The sequence below is a fragment of the Pseudophryne corroboree genome, chromosome 12 (genome assembly GCF_028390025.1).
Source record: "Pseudophryne corroboree isolate aPseCor3 chromosome 12, aPseCor3.hap2, whole genome shotgun sequence".
NCBI lineage: Eukaryota > Metazoa > Chordata > Amphibia > Anura > Myobatrachidae > Pseudophryne > Pseudophryne corroboree.
The window spans coordinates 119756025-119774463 of record NC_086455.1 but is presented as its reverse complement, the minus strand read 5'-3'; the positions used below and the strand labels follow the sequence as shown (position 1 = coordinate 119774463).

The 18439-nt window shown below is 45.5% G+C and overlaps 1 protein-coding gene across 1 annotated transcript in view; it reads right to left on the bottom strand.

Annotated features, from left to right (window-relative positions):
* Positions 1-18439, bottom strand: part of LTK (leukocyte receptor tyrosine kinase) — a 307777-nt gene that overhangs the window by 235949 nt on the left and 53389 nt on the right. The window contains exon 4 of the mRNA XM_063947926.1: positions 9761-9907. Coding sequence (XP_063803996.1) covers positions 9761-9907 — 147 coding nt within the window. The remainder of the gene's footprint in view (positions 1-9760; positions 9908-18439) is intronic.

Below are 18439 nucleotides of genomic sequence, written 5' to 3'. Positions count from 1 at the left end.
GTGCGCAGTTGTGATCTTCATGCCCCCAGACTGATACGCTCTTTCTTCTCGCAGTTCCCCGATAAACCCGGTGGTAGGGGTTCTTTGACCCCTCGTCAGAGGGGGGGTACTGTTAGGGTCTGCTGCCCTGTGCTGCCACGTCGTCATGGCAACCGGGAGACAAGTGCTAGCGGAGTAACCTGAGCGCAGCTGATACTCCGGTTCGGGTCTTTTGCTGTGCAGTGGTTACAGGCTCTGTGCACGGCAGGGGATCCGGTGCTGGTTTTTGTGCTCACAGTCTGTGAGGTCTGAGTGGGGCGTGGACAGCACCTGCTTTATAAGGCCTCTTCTCAGGTTAAGCAGATGCTGCTGAATCTTTGTTGGTTAGTCAGTTCCTGAAAGTTAGCCAGTACTGTGTAGCTTTGTATTTGTTGTTGCTTACTGCAAATAGGCCTGGGGATTTGGTACTACACTCTGCCAATCCAGACCTAGCAGTAAGACTGGAGTCAGTCGTTTAGCTTGCTGGGGTTCTTTTACTACTCTGTGAACTTAGCAAGTTTGCGGCTGTATTCTAAGACTTGCCTGCCTAAATCCTGTCTCACTGTGCAAGGTGTCAGGTGTCAGTTTAGTGGCAGTAAGCTAAACCTGTGCACTGCAAGTGAGAATTAGGATTGTGGAGACTCTCCTTGTGTCTATCATTCCATCTCTGACCAAGGAGTTTACTGCCACACCCGTTGGTAACCCTTTAGGGTTTTGCTGTTGCCCTTAGCAACAGCATTTCGGGTTCTCTACGTATTAAAACACAACATCTTGCTTTTCCCATCTGAGCATTACTAATACTAGGGAGACACCCAGTTCCTTAGCCTCTGGGCTTCTCTGTTCACTTTGTGTGTATTTTGTTACCCTATCACCTTCTGTGTACGTAATGTCATATTCCCCAGTCTGTCTGTGAGTTCATTTGTTTTGCATACCTATCCGTTCAGACACCAGTACATTCCTGCAGGCACTGGTGTGCATAACAGTTCAAACACCAGTACATTCCTGCAGGCACTGGAGTGCATAACAGTTCTGACACCAGTACATTCCTGCAGGCACTGGTGTGCATAACAGATACTTTGCATAACTCTCTCACATATTGTTGCCATAGGTTACTAGTCATTTTAGACCTGTGTGAAATCGGATACATTTGTTTGCTATATAGATATATTTGAAATAAGTGTATTAAGGGTGTAATTATAAAACACAAAATGCAGTTCCGGCCTGGTCACTTAGGTTTATACGGAAACAACTGTGTGTTGTGTTGTGAGCGATAGTAGCTTTTATTGCTCACATTTATCGAGATTGTGTGGTTTGTTAAGTTGCAGACGCACGTTTGTACATGTGGTATGGACAAAGTACAAATCACACTATAGTTGTTCAATTAAAGGCGGGATAGTATACATTTAATACAATAGCACATAACTATCCGATTTCAAAAGCACATTACCTTGATATTTTGTTTCGACTGTATTACCTCTGGGGTAAAGTAGCCGGTCACAAGGAGTGATATTTTCTGTACAGAAAAGAAAAACATTGTGTGTTTGAGTAAGTGAAAGCAGGAGTGAGTGTATTGAACCCCGGGGAAATTCGGGTTCCGTGGAAACACTGGGTTAGTAGAGGCTCACTGGCATAGGGTTCGCAACCTTACATGATAAGAACTAGGTGTTTAAAGTGAACTAGGTGTTCAAAGTGAACTGTGTGTCCCAAGTAAACAAAGTGTTCCAAGTGAACTAGGTGTTCCAAGTGAACTAGGTGTTCCAAGTGAACTAGGTGTTCCAAGGTGACAGCGATCGTAGGGCGGATAGATAACAAGTATCTATACGCTGTGCGATTGAACCGCACGCCCATGTGTTTTACACAGCACAACGTGATATTATTGTGTCATAGGCGCTGTGGAAAGCATACGCAGACGTGATTGTGTTAACAAGGGGTTTTTCTTTGATAACGTCGGGAAATCTCCCTGGTGGGCTTCCACTGGAAAGGGTGAGCAATAGTTATTGAAGTTTTCTATTTTTCGCCCTACAAAAATTTCAGTGGAAAGATACCGAAAAGGAATTTTTCGCTGCCTCTCTCAGGAAAATATTCCAACAGAACTTCCACCGAAAGAAATTGCGGTGCTGTAAGGTCTGATAGGGGCCCTAAGTTGGGTACATCGCGATCCACTATCGACAGTGTATCGTAGTACTGGCCAGCGTGGGGGAGAGCGCGTGAAAGGTGCTCGAGGAACTTTCACCGTCTGCTTGTATTGTATATTTTGGTTTTTTGTGGGAAAAGGCCCATGAATATGGGAGCCAGTTGCTCAAGCGAGAGACGCTTTAGCCAGGGTTCAGGCAGGGAAAGTGCGGCCAAAAGGGTTAGCAAGGTTTATTATGTGTGAGAAATATGGTCCACACACGGAGGCTTTTTGCAATGAATGGGTGCATATGACTGCTGAAGATAGGGCACCATTCCCTGGGATGGGTACTTTTGAACCAGAGGTATTGCAGAACATAAGGATTAGAATATGCCTGATCAAATCAAGAAAACAAAGGATCAGACATACAGATTGTTTAAACTTGTGGCAACAAGAGGGGGAGGTGCAAAAGGGAACTGACTCGCACAGCAAGTTCCAAACCTGGCAGGAATGTGAGTATGAACACACCATTACCGACACATGTTGAAGGGGAGAAATTGGCTACAACCAATGGTATATCTGTATATGATAGTAAAATGCAAAATCAATGTGTTAACCCTAACCCTTGCAAGTTGTATCTTGTTTTGAATTCTCTCCAAGGTTATAGGTCACAGGAAGATGAAGGATCCAGCCTAATCTCAGCCCTCATTCAGGCAGTCACCTTACAGGAATCTCAGGTGGGCCCGGCCCAACCAATAAGAGCAGTGACGGTGTCCCCTACTGAAAGGACTGGTGAGATCACAGCCACCGGTAAGTGTGAGACTGTTCATTACACAGAGACAATAACACCTCACAGTGAGCAAATTAGGAATGGAATGGTAGGGTTACATCCTGTCTTGGAAATAGTAACTCCCAATAGGAGGTCCGATAGTCAGGGAATAACCCTCACCAGGAATAATGCAATGTATTGCCCGTGGTCCAGATCAGAGCTGCGGTCAATCATTTCAGAATTCCCCGATCCCCGGAAGCATTTAGCCAGATGTCAGAAGTTTATCAAGGATCTGGGTAATACCCATGAACCTGCAAACAAAGATTGGCGGACATTTTTGAAAGCGTGCCTACCCCCTAATATTGACACCCAAAAATGTATTACGGATTGTAAATTAGAGTCGGATGGTCCTATGACTGACGAACACAATCAGGAGAACGTGGAACGAATTAACATACAACTAGGATTGTATTACCCCACTGCTGTTAAGTGGAGCAAAATTTTCTCCATAAGACAGAAGGACAGTGAAATGACATCTGAATATTTCCATAGGGCTTTGCAAATAATGGCTAGATACACTGGGGTATCGGATATAGGGAACAATGCGAATTACAGGGAGGTGGCTGTCTCTGTGCTAATGGACGGGCTCAATAAGGCATTGAGGGACAGGGTGCAAACATCTTTGCCTAATTGGAGAGGGGTCACCGTAGATAATCTCAGAGAGTGCGTTATTGAACATCACAAGAATATCGCTATACACAGAGAACAACAGGAGGAGAGGTTGAGGACTGTAAGTATACAGGCTCTTACAGCAAAGTCCCATCTGCCTAAACCCCAGACCCTTGATGTTTGGAGGAGACCAAGACTATGTTACATTTGTAGGAAGGAAGGGCATTTTGCCAGAGATTGTAGGAGTAGTAGGACACATAGTCAATATAGACCCCCTAGACAGAAAACACGAGCCACATTATTAAACACATAGACGGGACCAAGGGACATATAGTAAGGAATCACAAGCCATATAAAAAACACAGATTTGGCTAATGGGAAGAACGAAATAAATGCAACATTACCCTTTGACAAAACTTGCTGGGGTTAAGATGGGGCCTCTAAACTTTTGCTTCTTTTTCTAGCAGAAATGGCCCCTGATTAACTTAACAGGAGCTTTGTTAGATATGATATACATATAATGTGCTCCCGCTCAGGAAGTACAAAGTATGTAAGACACCCACGAAGACTAATGTTACATTTCACTGTTCTAGATTCATGTCCATCACAGGTAGATCAAATTATCTCACAGATACCGGGTTCCCTATGAATTTAGGATGGACAGGACACTGGATTGATGGCTGGGTAGTCCCAATAGTGATACAACAAACACAGAATTTTTTTTAAGGGGAGTAGACCAAGTAGAGAATCACTTCCCCGTAGTGCCCAATCCAGTTGTCATTTTTTTTTTATATAAATCTTCTTTACCTCTACAAACTTATCTGTCACCAACTTCTATTCTGTTTCTCCACAATTTCCTTTTCATCTTTTGCGTTCACACAGGGTGGTCCAATACATGGACCCGATTACAGTTCAAACACCACATGCCTACTCGGTCCTTCAAAGTTCTGCCCAAACCCAGTATATCTCACCAGCAGGATGACACCAGTATTACTGCAGTGTGCCTTGTCATGCACAAAGGGTGGAGAATGGGAATACTGGTGAAGGGAGATTGTGTACAGACACTGATATGCATGATGGTGTGACGGCCTGTTGGTGAATGGCAAACCTGACATTTTCTTTTTCATTTTCCCTCTCTTCTCTCATCCAGAGATGTTTTTACTTCACACAACTGATAACATGAAATAATTAAATTGAAATTAAAAATTTGGGTTCCCTACAGGAAAAGGCAGTCTGGAAGGCGAAGGGATATGGTCAGGAGTCCTCGGGACTTTGGACAGATCGACACGGTAAGCCAGTTGCCCCCCAGAGCATATCTCCCAAGCCTAGCTGAGGCGGCACACGGTCTCGGGACTTTGGACAGATGGACACGGTAAGCCAGTGGCCCCCCAGAGCATATCTCCCAAGCCTAGCTGAGGCGGCATACGGTCTGACTCATCTAGTTAAAGGAGGGTATGTGCAAGCTGGTAAGAGCCTACTGGAGTGCACCAGGGTTCTCTTCTCATGCATGTAAGAAAGCAATGACATGTCTTACTTGCTTGAGGAAGAATATTGGTAAGCCAAAACCAACGGAGCCATCCCATATCCCTCCTACAGACGGACCTTTTCAGGTAATACAAATCGACTTCATACAGTTACCACCCTGTAGGAATTTGAAATATGTGTTAGTATGTACTGATGTGTTTTCCAACTGGGTAGAAGCATTCCCCGCTGCCACAAATACTGCTGTGTTCACTGCAAAGAAAATCATCCAGGAATTTGTGTGCAGATATGGTATCCCTATAATGATTGAAAGTGATAGGGGTACCCATTTTACAGGTGAAGTCTTTCAGGTCATGTGCAAACTGATGGGTATTAATAGCAAGCTGCATACTCCGTACCGACCACAGGCGAGTGCAAAGGTAGAGCGAATGAACAGCACTATTAAGAATAAGCTGAGCAAAGTGATGGCTGAAACGGGATTGCTGTGGCCAGAAGCTTTGCCACTAGTGTTGTACAGCATCAGAACCACTCCCAGGTCACCGCTTAACTTATCACCCTTTGAAATTCTTTTTGGTTGACAACCCCATGTAATGATAGACCCCCAGGATGATTTGAAATGCAATAATGAAATAACTGTGCAATACTTGGTTAGGATGAGCCAGCAGCTGAGAAATCAACAAAGAAATCTAAAGCTGGTGATTTCTGACCTACCGAACAGTAATTGTCATGACATTGAGCCTGGGGATTATGTGATGATTTGAAATTTGTTACGCTCAGGTTGCCTCATAGACAGGTGGAAAGGACCGTATCAAGTTTTGTTAACCAGCACGACAGCACTAAAGGTCACCGAAAGAGAGACTTCGGTCCACTCGTCCCACTGCAAGAAGGTCGCTGACCCGGAGAAAACTCGTGACAAAAACCAAGGTGAAGAGAACCTCGTATCACTAGAGTGTTTATTCCGGGAAAGCTGAGAGGCAGGACTGTTGAAACGGCACCTGAGCGCGGAGAACAACAAGATCAAAGACGGTTGTCGTACCATTTTCTTTTTTCACCTCCCACTGCATTTTTCTCTCTTTGCTCCTTCTTATTTTCCTTCTTTTTCCCTTAACGAAATGGATTTACCTAAAGAGACTGCGTTTCGGGTTTTTCTGGTAATTCTGTTTTTGATCAGGACAATCTGTTTTGGTGAGGGTCCCAGAGACGTCGAGCAAGGATCTGGAATGGGTTCTGATGGCGAGTACGGATTTGTAGGATCTCAGGAGCAGCACATCACTCTAGTAAAGGATGGTATCAGTAAGCACTCTGGTAGTCACGGAGCTCGGAGGCAATGTGAGGGGTTATTAACTGATGAATATTGTATTTGTAGGTATTGCGAGAACATAGTCGAAGATGGTTGCATCCAGAGATGTCAGTCCAACATTAATATCGACATGGACCGACATCCGTTGAGTGATTACCACTCACTAGTGGGTAAGGTCTTAAACCAGACAGAATTGCTGAGTGTGCTCACAGGTACCTCAAGGACAGAGTAAGTCAGGATTAGTGCCGTACCCTTTAACGATAGATGAGGCACTCGAATTACGGGGTGGGAGACCGGTGGACAAGAAATTCAATATATCTAGGCCCCCTAGCTTGAAGCTCCACCAGTATCATGTAGATAGATCACTAGTGTGTTTTAATATTTCCAATTTCCGAAAACCAGGAAATTGGGAAGTAACGTGGAATAACCTTTCACACAGAGCTGATAGGATACCTATCGACTCTGAACTTGTACGCAAGATAGCCAACAGTGGAAAGTATTTTCGGTACCGGTATACACGTGGAAGCAAAACCATGTGGGTTGGAAAGGTATCGCAGGGGTATTGTGCCCATGTCATCCAGCCCGACATTTGTAAATGAACAAATGAGAGAACTAGGGATTGGTTTCTTTACATGGAAGATTTGCAATATGGTGTTGTTACATTTTGTCCCCTATGTTCTCCCAGACGATGCCTATTTTATATGTGGTAGGAAAGCGTACAAGTGGCTTACTCCGAGCTCTGAGGGATTGTGTTATATTGGGAGAGTACTACCAGAGGTCATGACCATAACCCACGACAAAATGAAAGACGTTCACCGCAACACTCAGGCTTCTTATACTCATACCCATTATGAACACATCATCAAGAGACACCTCATAGATAGGGCAGAGCACGCAGCCACTGATTTGATCCATGAGTACACCGGGATTCAGTTCCTTCTCGCCTTAGATATCACCCGTACTGCCAGAGGAACTATAAATTATAGGTACATCCATGCGCTAGCGAACTTGATAGATAATATCACCGAGATGTATGATGACACCTTCAGGTATACGGGAACGGAGTTACAAGCCTACAAGAAGGAACTGATTCAGCACAGGATGGTCCTTAATTACGTTACAGCTGTGACAGGTGGGTACTGTGTTACCCTGGAAACTCAATATGGTGTGAAGTGCTGTACATATATTACGAATAGCACTGACGACCCCACGGAGATCATCGCTCAAAAGATGGACGAGATCTTGCAGATGAAGTGGGAGTTTAGGAGGAAGCACAACCTTACCTTGATGGCTGTGGGTAATGAACTAACCGGCTGGGTCTCATGGTTGAACCCACGCAAATGGTTCTCAGGGTTAGGAGAGTGGGCACAGAATGTTATTATGAGTGTGGGAAAGTTTCTCCTTTGTATCCTGGGAGTCGTCATAATTATTTGTCTGATATTCAGGTGTGTTAGAATTCTAACGCGGCGCAAGCATGGCACAAATTTGATGAGTCTAAGGAGCGAGGGCGTTGTTACAGCAACAGATTTAATTTATGACCCATCTGTAGAAACAGTGTTATGATAAGGATTGCAAATGAATTTCATGGCCAGTTTTCTTTCACCATTCTTTTCTGTCTCCCCCTTTACCCAGAAACATCCAACCGGAAAAGACGTCAACCCTACCCAAATGTTTATGTGAATGTATTTTTGTATGTGTGTCTTATCTTCATCTCTACAACCTCCAGTTAATGGCACACATAGTCGACAGATGTTATCCACATATAGTTGCACTCACATATATTCCCCCTCCTTGTATCATCAACTAAATGTGCTCCCCATTTGTTGGTACTAGAAGCCGAAAAGGTGACGGTCAAAAGCCCTTACCCGAAAGGAGCTCGGTAGTGTTTGTTTGCCCATTTACAGACCCTTAATACGGGATGAGAAGGATTTAATGTATACTTCGCAATACCTCGAAGCTTACTTAGAACATATACGGCACAATGATACATGCCCCTCAGACATTGATTCATACATACATGCTTTTAACTATCCCACTAGGTTATACATTTCCCACCTACAACTCTCCCCAGATCATCCAAACTTTGTATATATTGTATAAATAATATTTTCAGTTTATTAGTTAAGAGTGGCAGTTATTGATGACTGCCAAAGGGTGGACTGTCAAAGTCGGAAAATATTATGGTACACACATCACGTACAAACACCACACAGATGGCCTCCGTGAGTGTACTTGTTCTGCCGAGCGTGCGCATATTCGCAAGTTGCGTATGACCGCTCACGCGGTCCTGCATATTAGCGCGTGGTATGAGTAATTACGGTAGCATTTGTATTTGCACGGAAAAGCCACAAAGACATATCTCATATTTAATCCACATAGTGCAAAATGTACACATAGCCCACATGCACCACACCAGCAAGTTATACTTGTTTAAAAGGTACAATAACAAAGGGATTCACCTTTACAGGATATGAGGGGACAGCATTAGGTTAGGAGGTGGTGTTTGGTATCTAGCTGTAGGGTATTTTAAGGGCAACATTCCGGTAGCCGTTTGCAGAAGATAGCACGCTCCTGCTCAACAGAATATTACTATTATACTGTATTTACTGTACTCTGATATTTGGAGGGAACCCAGTGGAGACCAACTGCAAGTGCACCTGGACCAGGCATCGCCCACCAATTCAAACCAACCTATGACCCCTCCTGTACTGTAAATGACCAGCCCTTTGACCTATAGGTGAAGAGATTACAGTTTCTTTTGTATTATGTTTTAGCCAAATGTATAAAAAGCCAAGCTGCCTGGCCGGTCTCTCTCTCTCTCTGAAGGTCATCTTGCTTGACTGACTGAGCACTGGGTCCGTGTGGCGCTGGCGAAACAAACGTATGTACCATTGATTGTAGCCTCTTTTCTCTTATTGTGATTGTATTGTTATTGTAACCCCCTTTTTGCAATTATATGTTGGTGGGTCGGATCCCAGCATTTTAAATACAATTGGTTTTGTGTCTCTTTCCTGCTAATGTTTAAAGTGTATTTCAGCCACACGTGTAGCTGCATTGTGCTCATAGCGTGTCGGTGTGTGTGTACGCTAAGTTAGTAAAAAGTATGTATGTTAAAGATTACATCCATAAGCCACAGCTGCTCGAATTTCAGTGTAAAAGGTATTGCTTTTTCTGTCCTGTATGTTAATCAGCTTTTACTATATATATAAAATGGATTTTGGATCCTTTGCAGTTGCTATGTAACTTGTGGCATGCTGTGATTAATTTTCAGAAGACCTTTTTTGTTACAAATTTTAATTCTTTTGTTTCTCATTATCTGACCAACCTTGATCTTGTCTAAGTAAGTCATGTGTACTGTATTTGAAAGGTTACTTAAAAATCATATTTATGTTCCTATTGTTCCCGTTACCTTCAATAACTGCCAGGTGACCATTATCTCCATGATATATCTGTGCAGAGCTTGCATAGGTCCACCAACCACCTGTCGTATTGTTCACAGTCCAGCCACATGTGCCTTTTTCAAAGGTGCAATGGGCACCTGCTGGAAGAATGTTTTCTGAAAAATGCATAACACAGATATTACCCCTCACTGTCTGGGGCGCCTCATGACCAGACATAATTTAACAGTGTTGCTATGTGCTGATTAAACGACACTAAATGACATTACCAATACAGTTCCATAGTTACGTTTATTATGTTTCTCTGCTTGACAGATAGTGTTGTTTTGGTAGTGTTTTACGGAATAATAAATACTATGTTAATTGTTATGAAATCAAAATGACACAAAAATCTGAATACAAAACAAATAAAAACAACATAGTTTTCCATGATTATTTTATAGCGATTAACGCATCCCTGGAAATATGTCCTCAAATGAATTCCCTTATTACGAATTTATAATTTATTTTAGCTTGGTGTAAGTTACAGGAGCTATAACCGAGGGTATGTTTTCTGTTTATACTTTCTGTTTTTCTTTTGTTTGTTAGCTGTATTTGTTTATTTTTTTTTACTTTTTACTGTTTATGGCAGAGGTTCCCAAACTGTGTGCCGTGGCTCCCTGGGGTGCCCCGGGACACTTGCAGGGGTGCCCTGGGTTGGTGGTCCAGGACAAATTCAAATTATTCATGGTCAATATAATAGGCAAAACCAGTGCTGGTGGCTGCCAGTCATAAAATATGTGGCCAAACAGAAGCAAATCTTGTCCCTCACCACACAACTGACCCTAAGGATGACATATAAATGCGATCTACTTAATGTAATATTTCTCAATAATACATTTTTGGACTAGGGGTGCAGTGAAAAAAATTCTGATATTCTAGGGTGCCGTGATTCAAAAAAGTTTGGAAACCACTGGTTTATGGCATAATTTTGTCCTTTCTCAGACCACATCCTGCATATATTGCACAATATTGCATGAGCATCATGAAAGGTGTAATTGTAATGCCATTTTATTTGTGCAAGGGTACTTCCTTGTCCGTCTAGTGCTTTTCAATGTACATACCCACTTATGGGGCTATATTTAAGATTCGTGTTTCTTCCGATTTCAGTCGAAATTGAACTTGAATGACATCGGCCGTGCAAAATTGCAACTTTTTGAATTTGTGTTCAGTAATTTACTAAGCTACCCTGTTTCTCAAATTCGTATTTTCCGATGTTGATGCCATTCGTATTGTCGGGCAGTGTTTTATGGGAGTGACTAGTAAAACACTGCCGGACATAACACAATGAAGCCCGGCCGGATCAGTGAGATCCGTGCAGAGCTTCACTGTGTATATTATAGAAAGAGTTAAAAGTATAAATAAAAATTGTGTGGGGTCCCCATCCTAAGCATAACCAGCCTCGGGCTCTTTGAGCTGGTCCTGGTAGTTTAAAAACTGGAGAAAAATTGACTAGGGTCCCCCAGTATTAAGACAACCAGCACCGGGCTCTTGGGCCGGCCCTGGATCCAAAAATATGGGGGACAAAAGGTCCCAGTCTCTCTCCTCTCAATTGCTCTCTGTCCCTACTGTACGTCCTTGCTGCCTCTGTCCCTACTGTATGTCCCTGCTGCCTCTCTGATATATCCCTGCTGCCTCTCTCTGTCCCTGCTGCCCCTCCCTCTGTCCCTAAGTCCTGCTGGCCCTCTCTCTGTCCCTATGTCCCTGCTGCCTCTCTCTCTGTCCTACGTCCCTGCTGATTCTCTCTGACCTTACGTCCCTGCTGCCCCCTCTCTGTCCTACGTACCTGCTGACTTTCTCTGTCCCTATGTTCCTGCTGCCTCTCTCTCTGTCCCTATGTCCCTGCTGCCCCTCTTTCTGTTCTATGTCCCTGCTGGCCATCTCTCTGTCTTACATCCCTGCTGACTCTCTCTGTCCCTATGCTTCTGCTGTCTCTCTCTGTTCCTACGTCCCTGCATCCCCTTTCTGTTCGATGTCCCCACTGCCCCTCTCTCTGTCCTACATCCCTGCTGCCTTTCTCTCTGTCCCTATGTCCCTGCTTCCTCTCTCTCTGTCCCTACGTCCATGCTGCCTCTCTCTCTATCCCTACGTCCCTGTGCCTCTCTATCTGTCCCTGCTGCCTCTCTCTGTCCCTACGTCCCAGCTGCCTCTCTCTTTGTCCCTACATCCCTGCTGCCTCTCTATCTGTCCCTAAGTCCCTGCTGCCTATCTCTATCCCTATGTCTTTGCCAGTCCTCTCTCTGTCTCTGTGTCCCTGCTGTCATTCTCTGTGTAGACCTGAGTTGGGGGCCCCTTAAATATTTTGCTATGTGGCCCACAAAGGGGGTCATTCCGAGTTGATCGCTCGCTAGCAGTTTTTAGCAGCTATGCAAACGTTAAGCTGCCGCCCTCTGGTAGTGTATTTTAGCTTAGCAGAAGTGCGAATGAAAGGATCGCAGAGCGACCACAAAAAAAAAATGGTCAGTTTCAGAGGAGCACCAGACATACTCCTAGCTTGCGATCACTTCAGACTGTTCAATTCCGGATTTGACATCACAAACACGCCCTTCATTCTTCCAGCCACGCCTGCATTTTTCCTGGCATGCCTGCGTTTTTCCGAACACTCCCTGAAAACGGTCAGTTGACACCCAGAATTGCCCACTTCATGTCAATGACTCTGCGGCCAGCAGTGCGACTGAAAAGCTTCGCTAGACCTTGTGTGAAACTGCATCGGCCGTTCTGAAAGTACGTTGCGTGTGCGCATTGCGCCGCATATGCATGCGCAGAAGTGCCGGTTTTTTGCTTCATCGCTGCGCAGCGAACATTTTCAGCTAGCGATCAACTCGGAATGACCCCCAAAGTTCTAGTTACGCCCCTGCAAATAGGTAGAAATAAGCAAAATTTTATAAGCAATTGTATATGAACATAAAACTGGTAAATCCTTTTCTCGTAGTCCGTAAAGGATACTGGGGTCCACATTAGTACCATGGGGTATAGACGGGTCCACTAGGAGCCATGGTCACTTTAAGAAATTAATATTGTGGTCTGGCTCCTCCCTCTATGCCCCTCCTACCAGTCTCAGTCTAGAAACTGTGCCCGAGGAGACGGACATACTTCGAGAGAAGGATTTTACTGAATAGTGGTGAGATTCGAACCAACACACACAAAGAAGAGGAAAGCCATGCTAACCCAATTTGAACCGGAACAACAACGGCTGAACCAACAACAATACTTAAGCAAATAACAGTGCAGAAAAACAAAGCACCGGGCGGGCACCCAGTATCCTCTACGGACTACAAGAAAAGGGTTTACCGGTAGGTAATTAAAATCCTATTTTCTCTTACGTCCTATAGGATACTGGGGTCCACATTAGTAACATGGGGTTGTACCAAAGTTCCCAAACCGGGTGGGAGAGTGCTGAGGTTCCTGCAGAACAGATTTACCAAACTGAAGGTCTGCAGCGGCCAAAGTATTGAACTTGTAGAACTTAGCAAACGTATTCGAACCAGACCAAGTAGCTGCTTGGCAGAGCTGTAAAGCCGAGACACCCCGTGCAGCCCCCCAGAAAAATAACCTACCGACCTAGTAGAGTGGGCCTGTACAGAATTTGGAACCGGTAAACCTGCCATAAAATAGGCATGCTTGATAGTAAGCCTGATCCAGCGAGCAATAGACTGCTTTGAAGCAGGACACCCAATCTTATTGGGATCAAAGAGCACAAACAGCAAGTCAGACTTTCTGTGACAAGCCGTCCGTTGTACATAAATTTTCAAAGCCCTCACAACATCCAAGGACTTTGAAGAAGCAGAAGTGTCAGTAAGCACCGGAACCACAATAGGTTGTTTGATATGAAAACCACCTATTCGGGAAGAAACCACCTTCGGAAGAAACTGCTGACGAGTTCTGAGTTCAGCATGATCCTCATGAAAAATCAAGTAGGTGCTAGTGTGAGAGAATTCCCCCAGTTCCGACACTCACCTGGCCAAAGCCAGGGCCAACAGTGTAACTGTCTTCCACGTAAGAAACCTAACGTCCACTGCCTGTAAGGGCTCAAACCAATCCGACTGGAGGAAGTGCAACACAACATTGAGATCCCAAGGTGCCATAGGAGGCACAAAGGGGGTTGAATGTGTAGAACACCTTTCAAAAAGGTCTGAACCTCCAAAAGAGATGCCAATTGTTTCTGGAAGAAAATGGACAAACGTAGGCCCACATCCACTCCAGCCTGCAGAAAAAGAAGAAAACACCCCAGCTTAAATTCTGCCGCAGGAATTTTCCTGGTCTCACACCAAGAGACGTACTTCTTCCAACTACGGTGGTAATGCTTAGACGTTACCCCCTTTCTGGCTTGGATCAAAGTAGGAATCACCCTATACGGAATCCCTTTCCGGGCTAGAATCTGACGCTCAACCCCCATGGCGTCAAAAGTAGCCACGGTAAGTCTTGATAGACGAGCGGCCCTTGCTGTAGAAGATCCTCGTGAAGAGGAAGAGGCCATGGGTCCTCCAAGAGCAACTCCAGTAGATCCGCGTACCAGGCCCTTCTTGGCCAGTCCGGAGCAATGAGAACTGCTTGCACCTTTTCTGTTTTTAGTCTTTTGAGAATTTGAGAACCCTTGGGATCAACGTAAGAGGCGGAAACACGTACACCATCTGGTAGACCCATGGAGTCACCAGAGCGTAGACCGCCACTGCTTGGGGGTCTCTCGACCTGGAACAATACCGCTTGAGCTTCTTGTTGAGACTAGAGGCCATCATGTCGATTTGAGGAACCCCCCATCGATTTGTCAAGGACTCGAACACCTGCGGGTGAAGTCCCCACTCTCCTGGATGGAAGTCATGTCTGCTGAGGAAGTCTGCTTCCCAGTTGCCCACTCCCGGAATGAAGATCGCTGACAATGCCACCGCGTGCCTTTCTGCCCAGAGGAGGATTCTTGTTACCAGTGACATGGCTGCTCTGCTCTTCATTCCGCCCTGTTGGTTTATGTAAGATACCGCCGTCATGTTGGGCCTAATTCTGAGTTGATCGCAGCAGCAATTTTGTTAGCAATTGGGCAAAACCATGTGCACTGCAGGGGAGGCAGATATAACATGTGCAGAGAGAGTTAGATTTGGGTGGGTTATTTTGTTTCTGTGCAGGATAAATACTGGCTGCTTTATTTTTACACTGCAATTTAGATTTCAGTTTGAACCCACCCCACCCAAATCTAACTCTCTCTGCACATGTTATATCTACCCCCCCTGCAGTGCACATGGTTTTGCCCAACTGCTAATAAAATTGCTGCTGCGATCAACTCAGAATTAGGCCCGTTGTCCGACTGGACTGGAACGGCTCGATCTCGAAGAAGATGGGATGCTAGGAGAAGGGCTTTGTATATTGCCCTTAGTTCCAGAATGTTGATCAGAAGGATGGCTTCCTGACATGACCACTTTCCTTGGAACTGCCCCCTTTGGGTGACTGCTCCCCAACCTCTGAGGCTTGCATCTGTGGTTAGCAGAATCCAATCTTGAATCCCGAACCGTTGGCCTTTGGTCAGGTGAGACGTCTGAAGCCACCACAAAAGGGAGATCCTGGCCTTTGGTGAGAACCATTATCCTGGAGCAATTGAGTTGATAGGGCGATGCTGTGCAACAGCTTCTCTCTGGATGGCGCCTTGATCAGCAGATCATCCAGGTACAGTATTATGTTTACTCCCTGCTTGCGGAGGAGAAACATCATCTCTGCCATTACCTTGGTGAACACCCTTGGTGCTGTGGAGAGACCAAATGGCAGGGACTGGAACTGGTGGTGACAGTCCTGTAATGCAAACCTTAGATAAGCCTGATGAGGCGGCCAGATCGGAACATGAAGGTACGCATTCTTGATGTCCAAAGACACCAGGAATTCCCCTTCCTCCAGACCTGAGATCACCGCTCTCAGAGACTCCATCTTGAACTTGAACACCCGTAAATACGGGTTCAGCGACTTGAGGTTTAAAATGAGCCTTACCGAACTGTGCGGCTTCGGCACTACAAACAGGTTGGAATAATAACCTTTGTTTTGTAGGTGAATAGGAACTGGAACAATGACCTGAGTCTGTACCAGTTTTTGAATTTCTGCCTGTAAGACCAAACCTGCTTCTGGAGAAGCTGCCAAGCCTGATTTGAAGAATATGGGAGGTGGGAGTTCCTGAAACTCCAGTCTGTATCCCTGTGTGATAAGATCTTTTACCCAGGGATCCTGGCAAGATGTTGCCCAAATGTGACTGAAATAATGTAATCGGGCTCCCACCTACCTGTCTTTCAGGCAGTGTGCGCCACCGTCATGCTGAGTGCTTTGAGGAACAGACCCGGAGGCCTGATCCTGAGAACCTGCAGCAGTGGGTTTTCTGGGTTTACCTCTATTCCCTTTGAAGGTTGTAGAAGAAACCTTGGATTTGCCTTTAAACTTCGCTGTCCAAAAGGACTGCAGAGTTGGACCAGAATAGGTTTTCCTAGCAGGTGCCGCGATATCCACTTATCCAGTTCCTCTCCAAACAGAAGACTTTCAACACCTTTTCTGGAATCCATGTCCGCAGTCCACTGGCGTAGCCATAAGCCCCCGCGTGCTGACACTGCCATGGCAGTGGTGCGTGCGTTGAGTAGACCAATTTCTTTGATGGCTTAAACCATAAAGTTAGCAGAATCCTGGATATGCTGCAGGAGTAAAACAACATCATGCCTTGGTAAGGAATCTAAATCATCTATTAGAATACCTGACCATTTAGCAATGGCCCTAGTGATCCATGCACAAGCAATAGCGGGTCTCTGGGCCACCCCAGCCAACGTGTATAAAGACTTGACGGTGGTCTCAATCTTGCGGTCAGCAGCGTCCTTTAAGGAGGCTGCCCCAGGGACTGGTAAGACTATGTTACGTGATAACCTGGATACCGATGCATCCACAATCAGCGGGATTTCCCATTTCTTCCTATTCCCTGCAGGAAAGGGAAAGGAAGAAATCAATCTCTTAGGGATCTGAAACTTTTTATCAGGGTTAACCCTTGCTTCTTCAAAGAGGGCATTTAATTCCTTTGAAGCAGGGAAATTAACAGAGGATTTCTTTTTTGTATTAAAATAAGATTCCTCCTCAGCCTCCTCTGGCTTGTCAGGGATATGTAGGACAGTTCTGACAGCTTCAATGAGGGCCTAAATTCACTGTGACAGGACGGTATCCCCCCAACTCGCATCTACTTTCCCCTCTTCCTGATCTGATGTATCAGGATCCGTGTCAGCCTGCATGATTTGGGCCAGGGTACGTTTTTGTGGACATATGGCGAGAGCCTGGGGTGCAGGTATGGGAGCTGAATCTCTATATACAGTATCAGGTCATCCATAGACTGCCTCAAGAATTGTATTTCCTTTTCATTATTAGACAGTTTAGCTGAAATATTTGAAATCATCCCTTTAATGGAAGCCAACCACGGGGGTTCAGCCCCACTGGACTGGGAAAGAACACTATCCTGAGTACAGGGTAGTGAGTCCCCAGTGGATGAGAGACATTCAGCTGTCCAAGAAACACAGTCTCTTGACATTGTAAAGGGACACCTATATATACACACACACACACACACACACACACACACACACACACACACACACACACACACACACACAATGGTGAAAACACAGTATATGTAGGCAGAGTCTCAGAGAGACACAGAGTTCAGAACCAGCCACACAGCGCCCCTTTCAGCAGTAGTAAAACTAAGCTGGGTTGCAATAACCAAGCACCAGTATAGTGTTCATAACAGTTACACTGCTCCTACCCCCCCCCCCTCACTAAGACCCCCTGGTACCACATTGGAGATTTGGGGTCCTGTCAGAGGAGCTGCGCGTGCCTTGTATTGCTGCCTTGTCAGAGCTGCAGAGGGAAATGGCGCCGGAGAGCCGCTGGATCCGCTCAGTGAGAAGCTCCGCCCCCTTAAATGGCGCGCGGCTTCCTGCACTTTATTCTTTATACTAGCCCTGAGGATTTGTAAGATTGTGCTAACTAGCTGTAAAAACCTCTGTTAGCTGTGTGGCCAGTGTGGGTAAGATGGGTGGTCCAGCGCGCCCCTCACGGCGGTACCCGCCGCTGCGTGTGTCCATCTGAGCCTCCCTGGAACACAGCCTGTAAGTACAGCTGTGCTCCTACCCTAGTGCCACCATTCCCGCCAGCGACCTGCTTACCGGGGCGCCGGCATTGTACTCACCACTCTTCAGGCTCTGTTAGAGGGTGGCAGCATGCTACGTGAGGGTACGCTGCACCCTGGTGTGGCTTGCGAATAGCTCCCTCAGGAGCTCAGTGTCCTGCCAGCAGAGAAACAGGACCATTAACTCTAAGGAAGTTGGGCCGTTCTCCCCCCTAAGTCCCACTAAGTAGTCAGGCTGTTGCCTAAACAGCCCTGACTGAAAATAACAAACAATAAAAATAAAAGTAGAAAACTCTTCAGGAGCTCTCCAAAGCGTGACCAGCTTCTCCGGGCACATTTTCTAAACTGAGTCTGGTAGGAGGGGCATAGAGGGAGGAGCCAGCCCACACTATTAATTTCTTAAAGTGCCCATGGCTCCTAGTGGACCCGTCTATACCCCATGGTACTAATGTGGACCCCAGTATCCTCTAGGACGCAAGAGAAATATGCTTTTTGTGATATAATGCATTTTTTTTCTATGTAA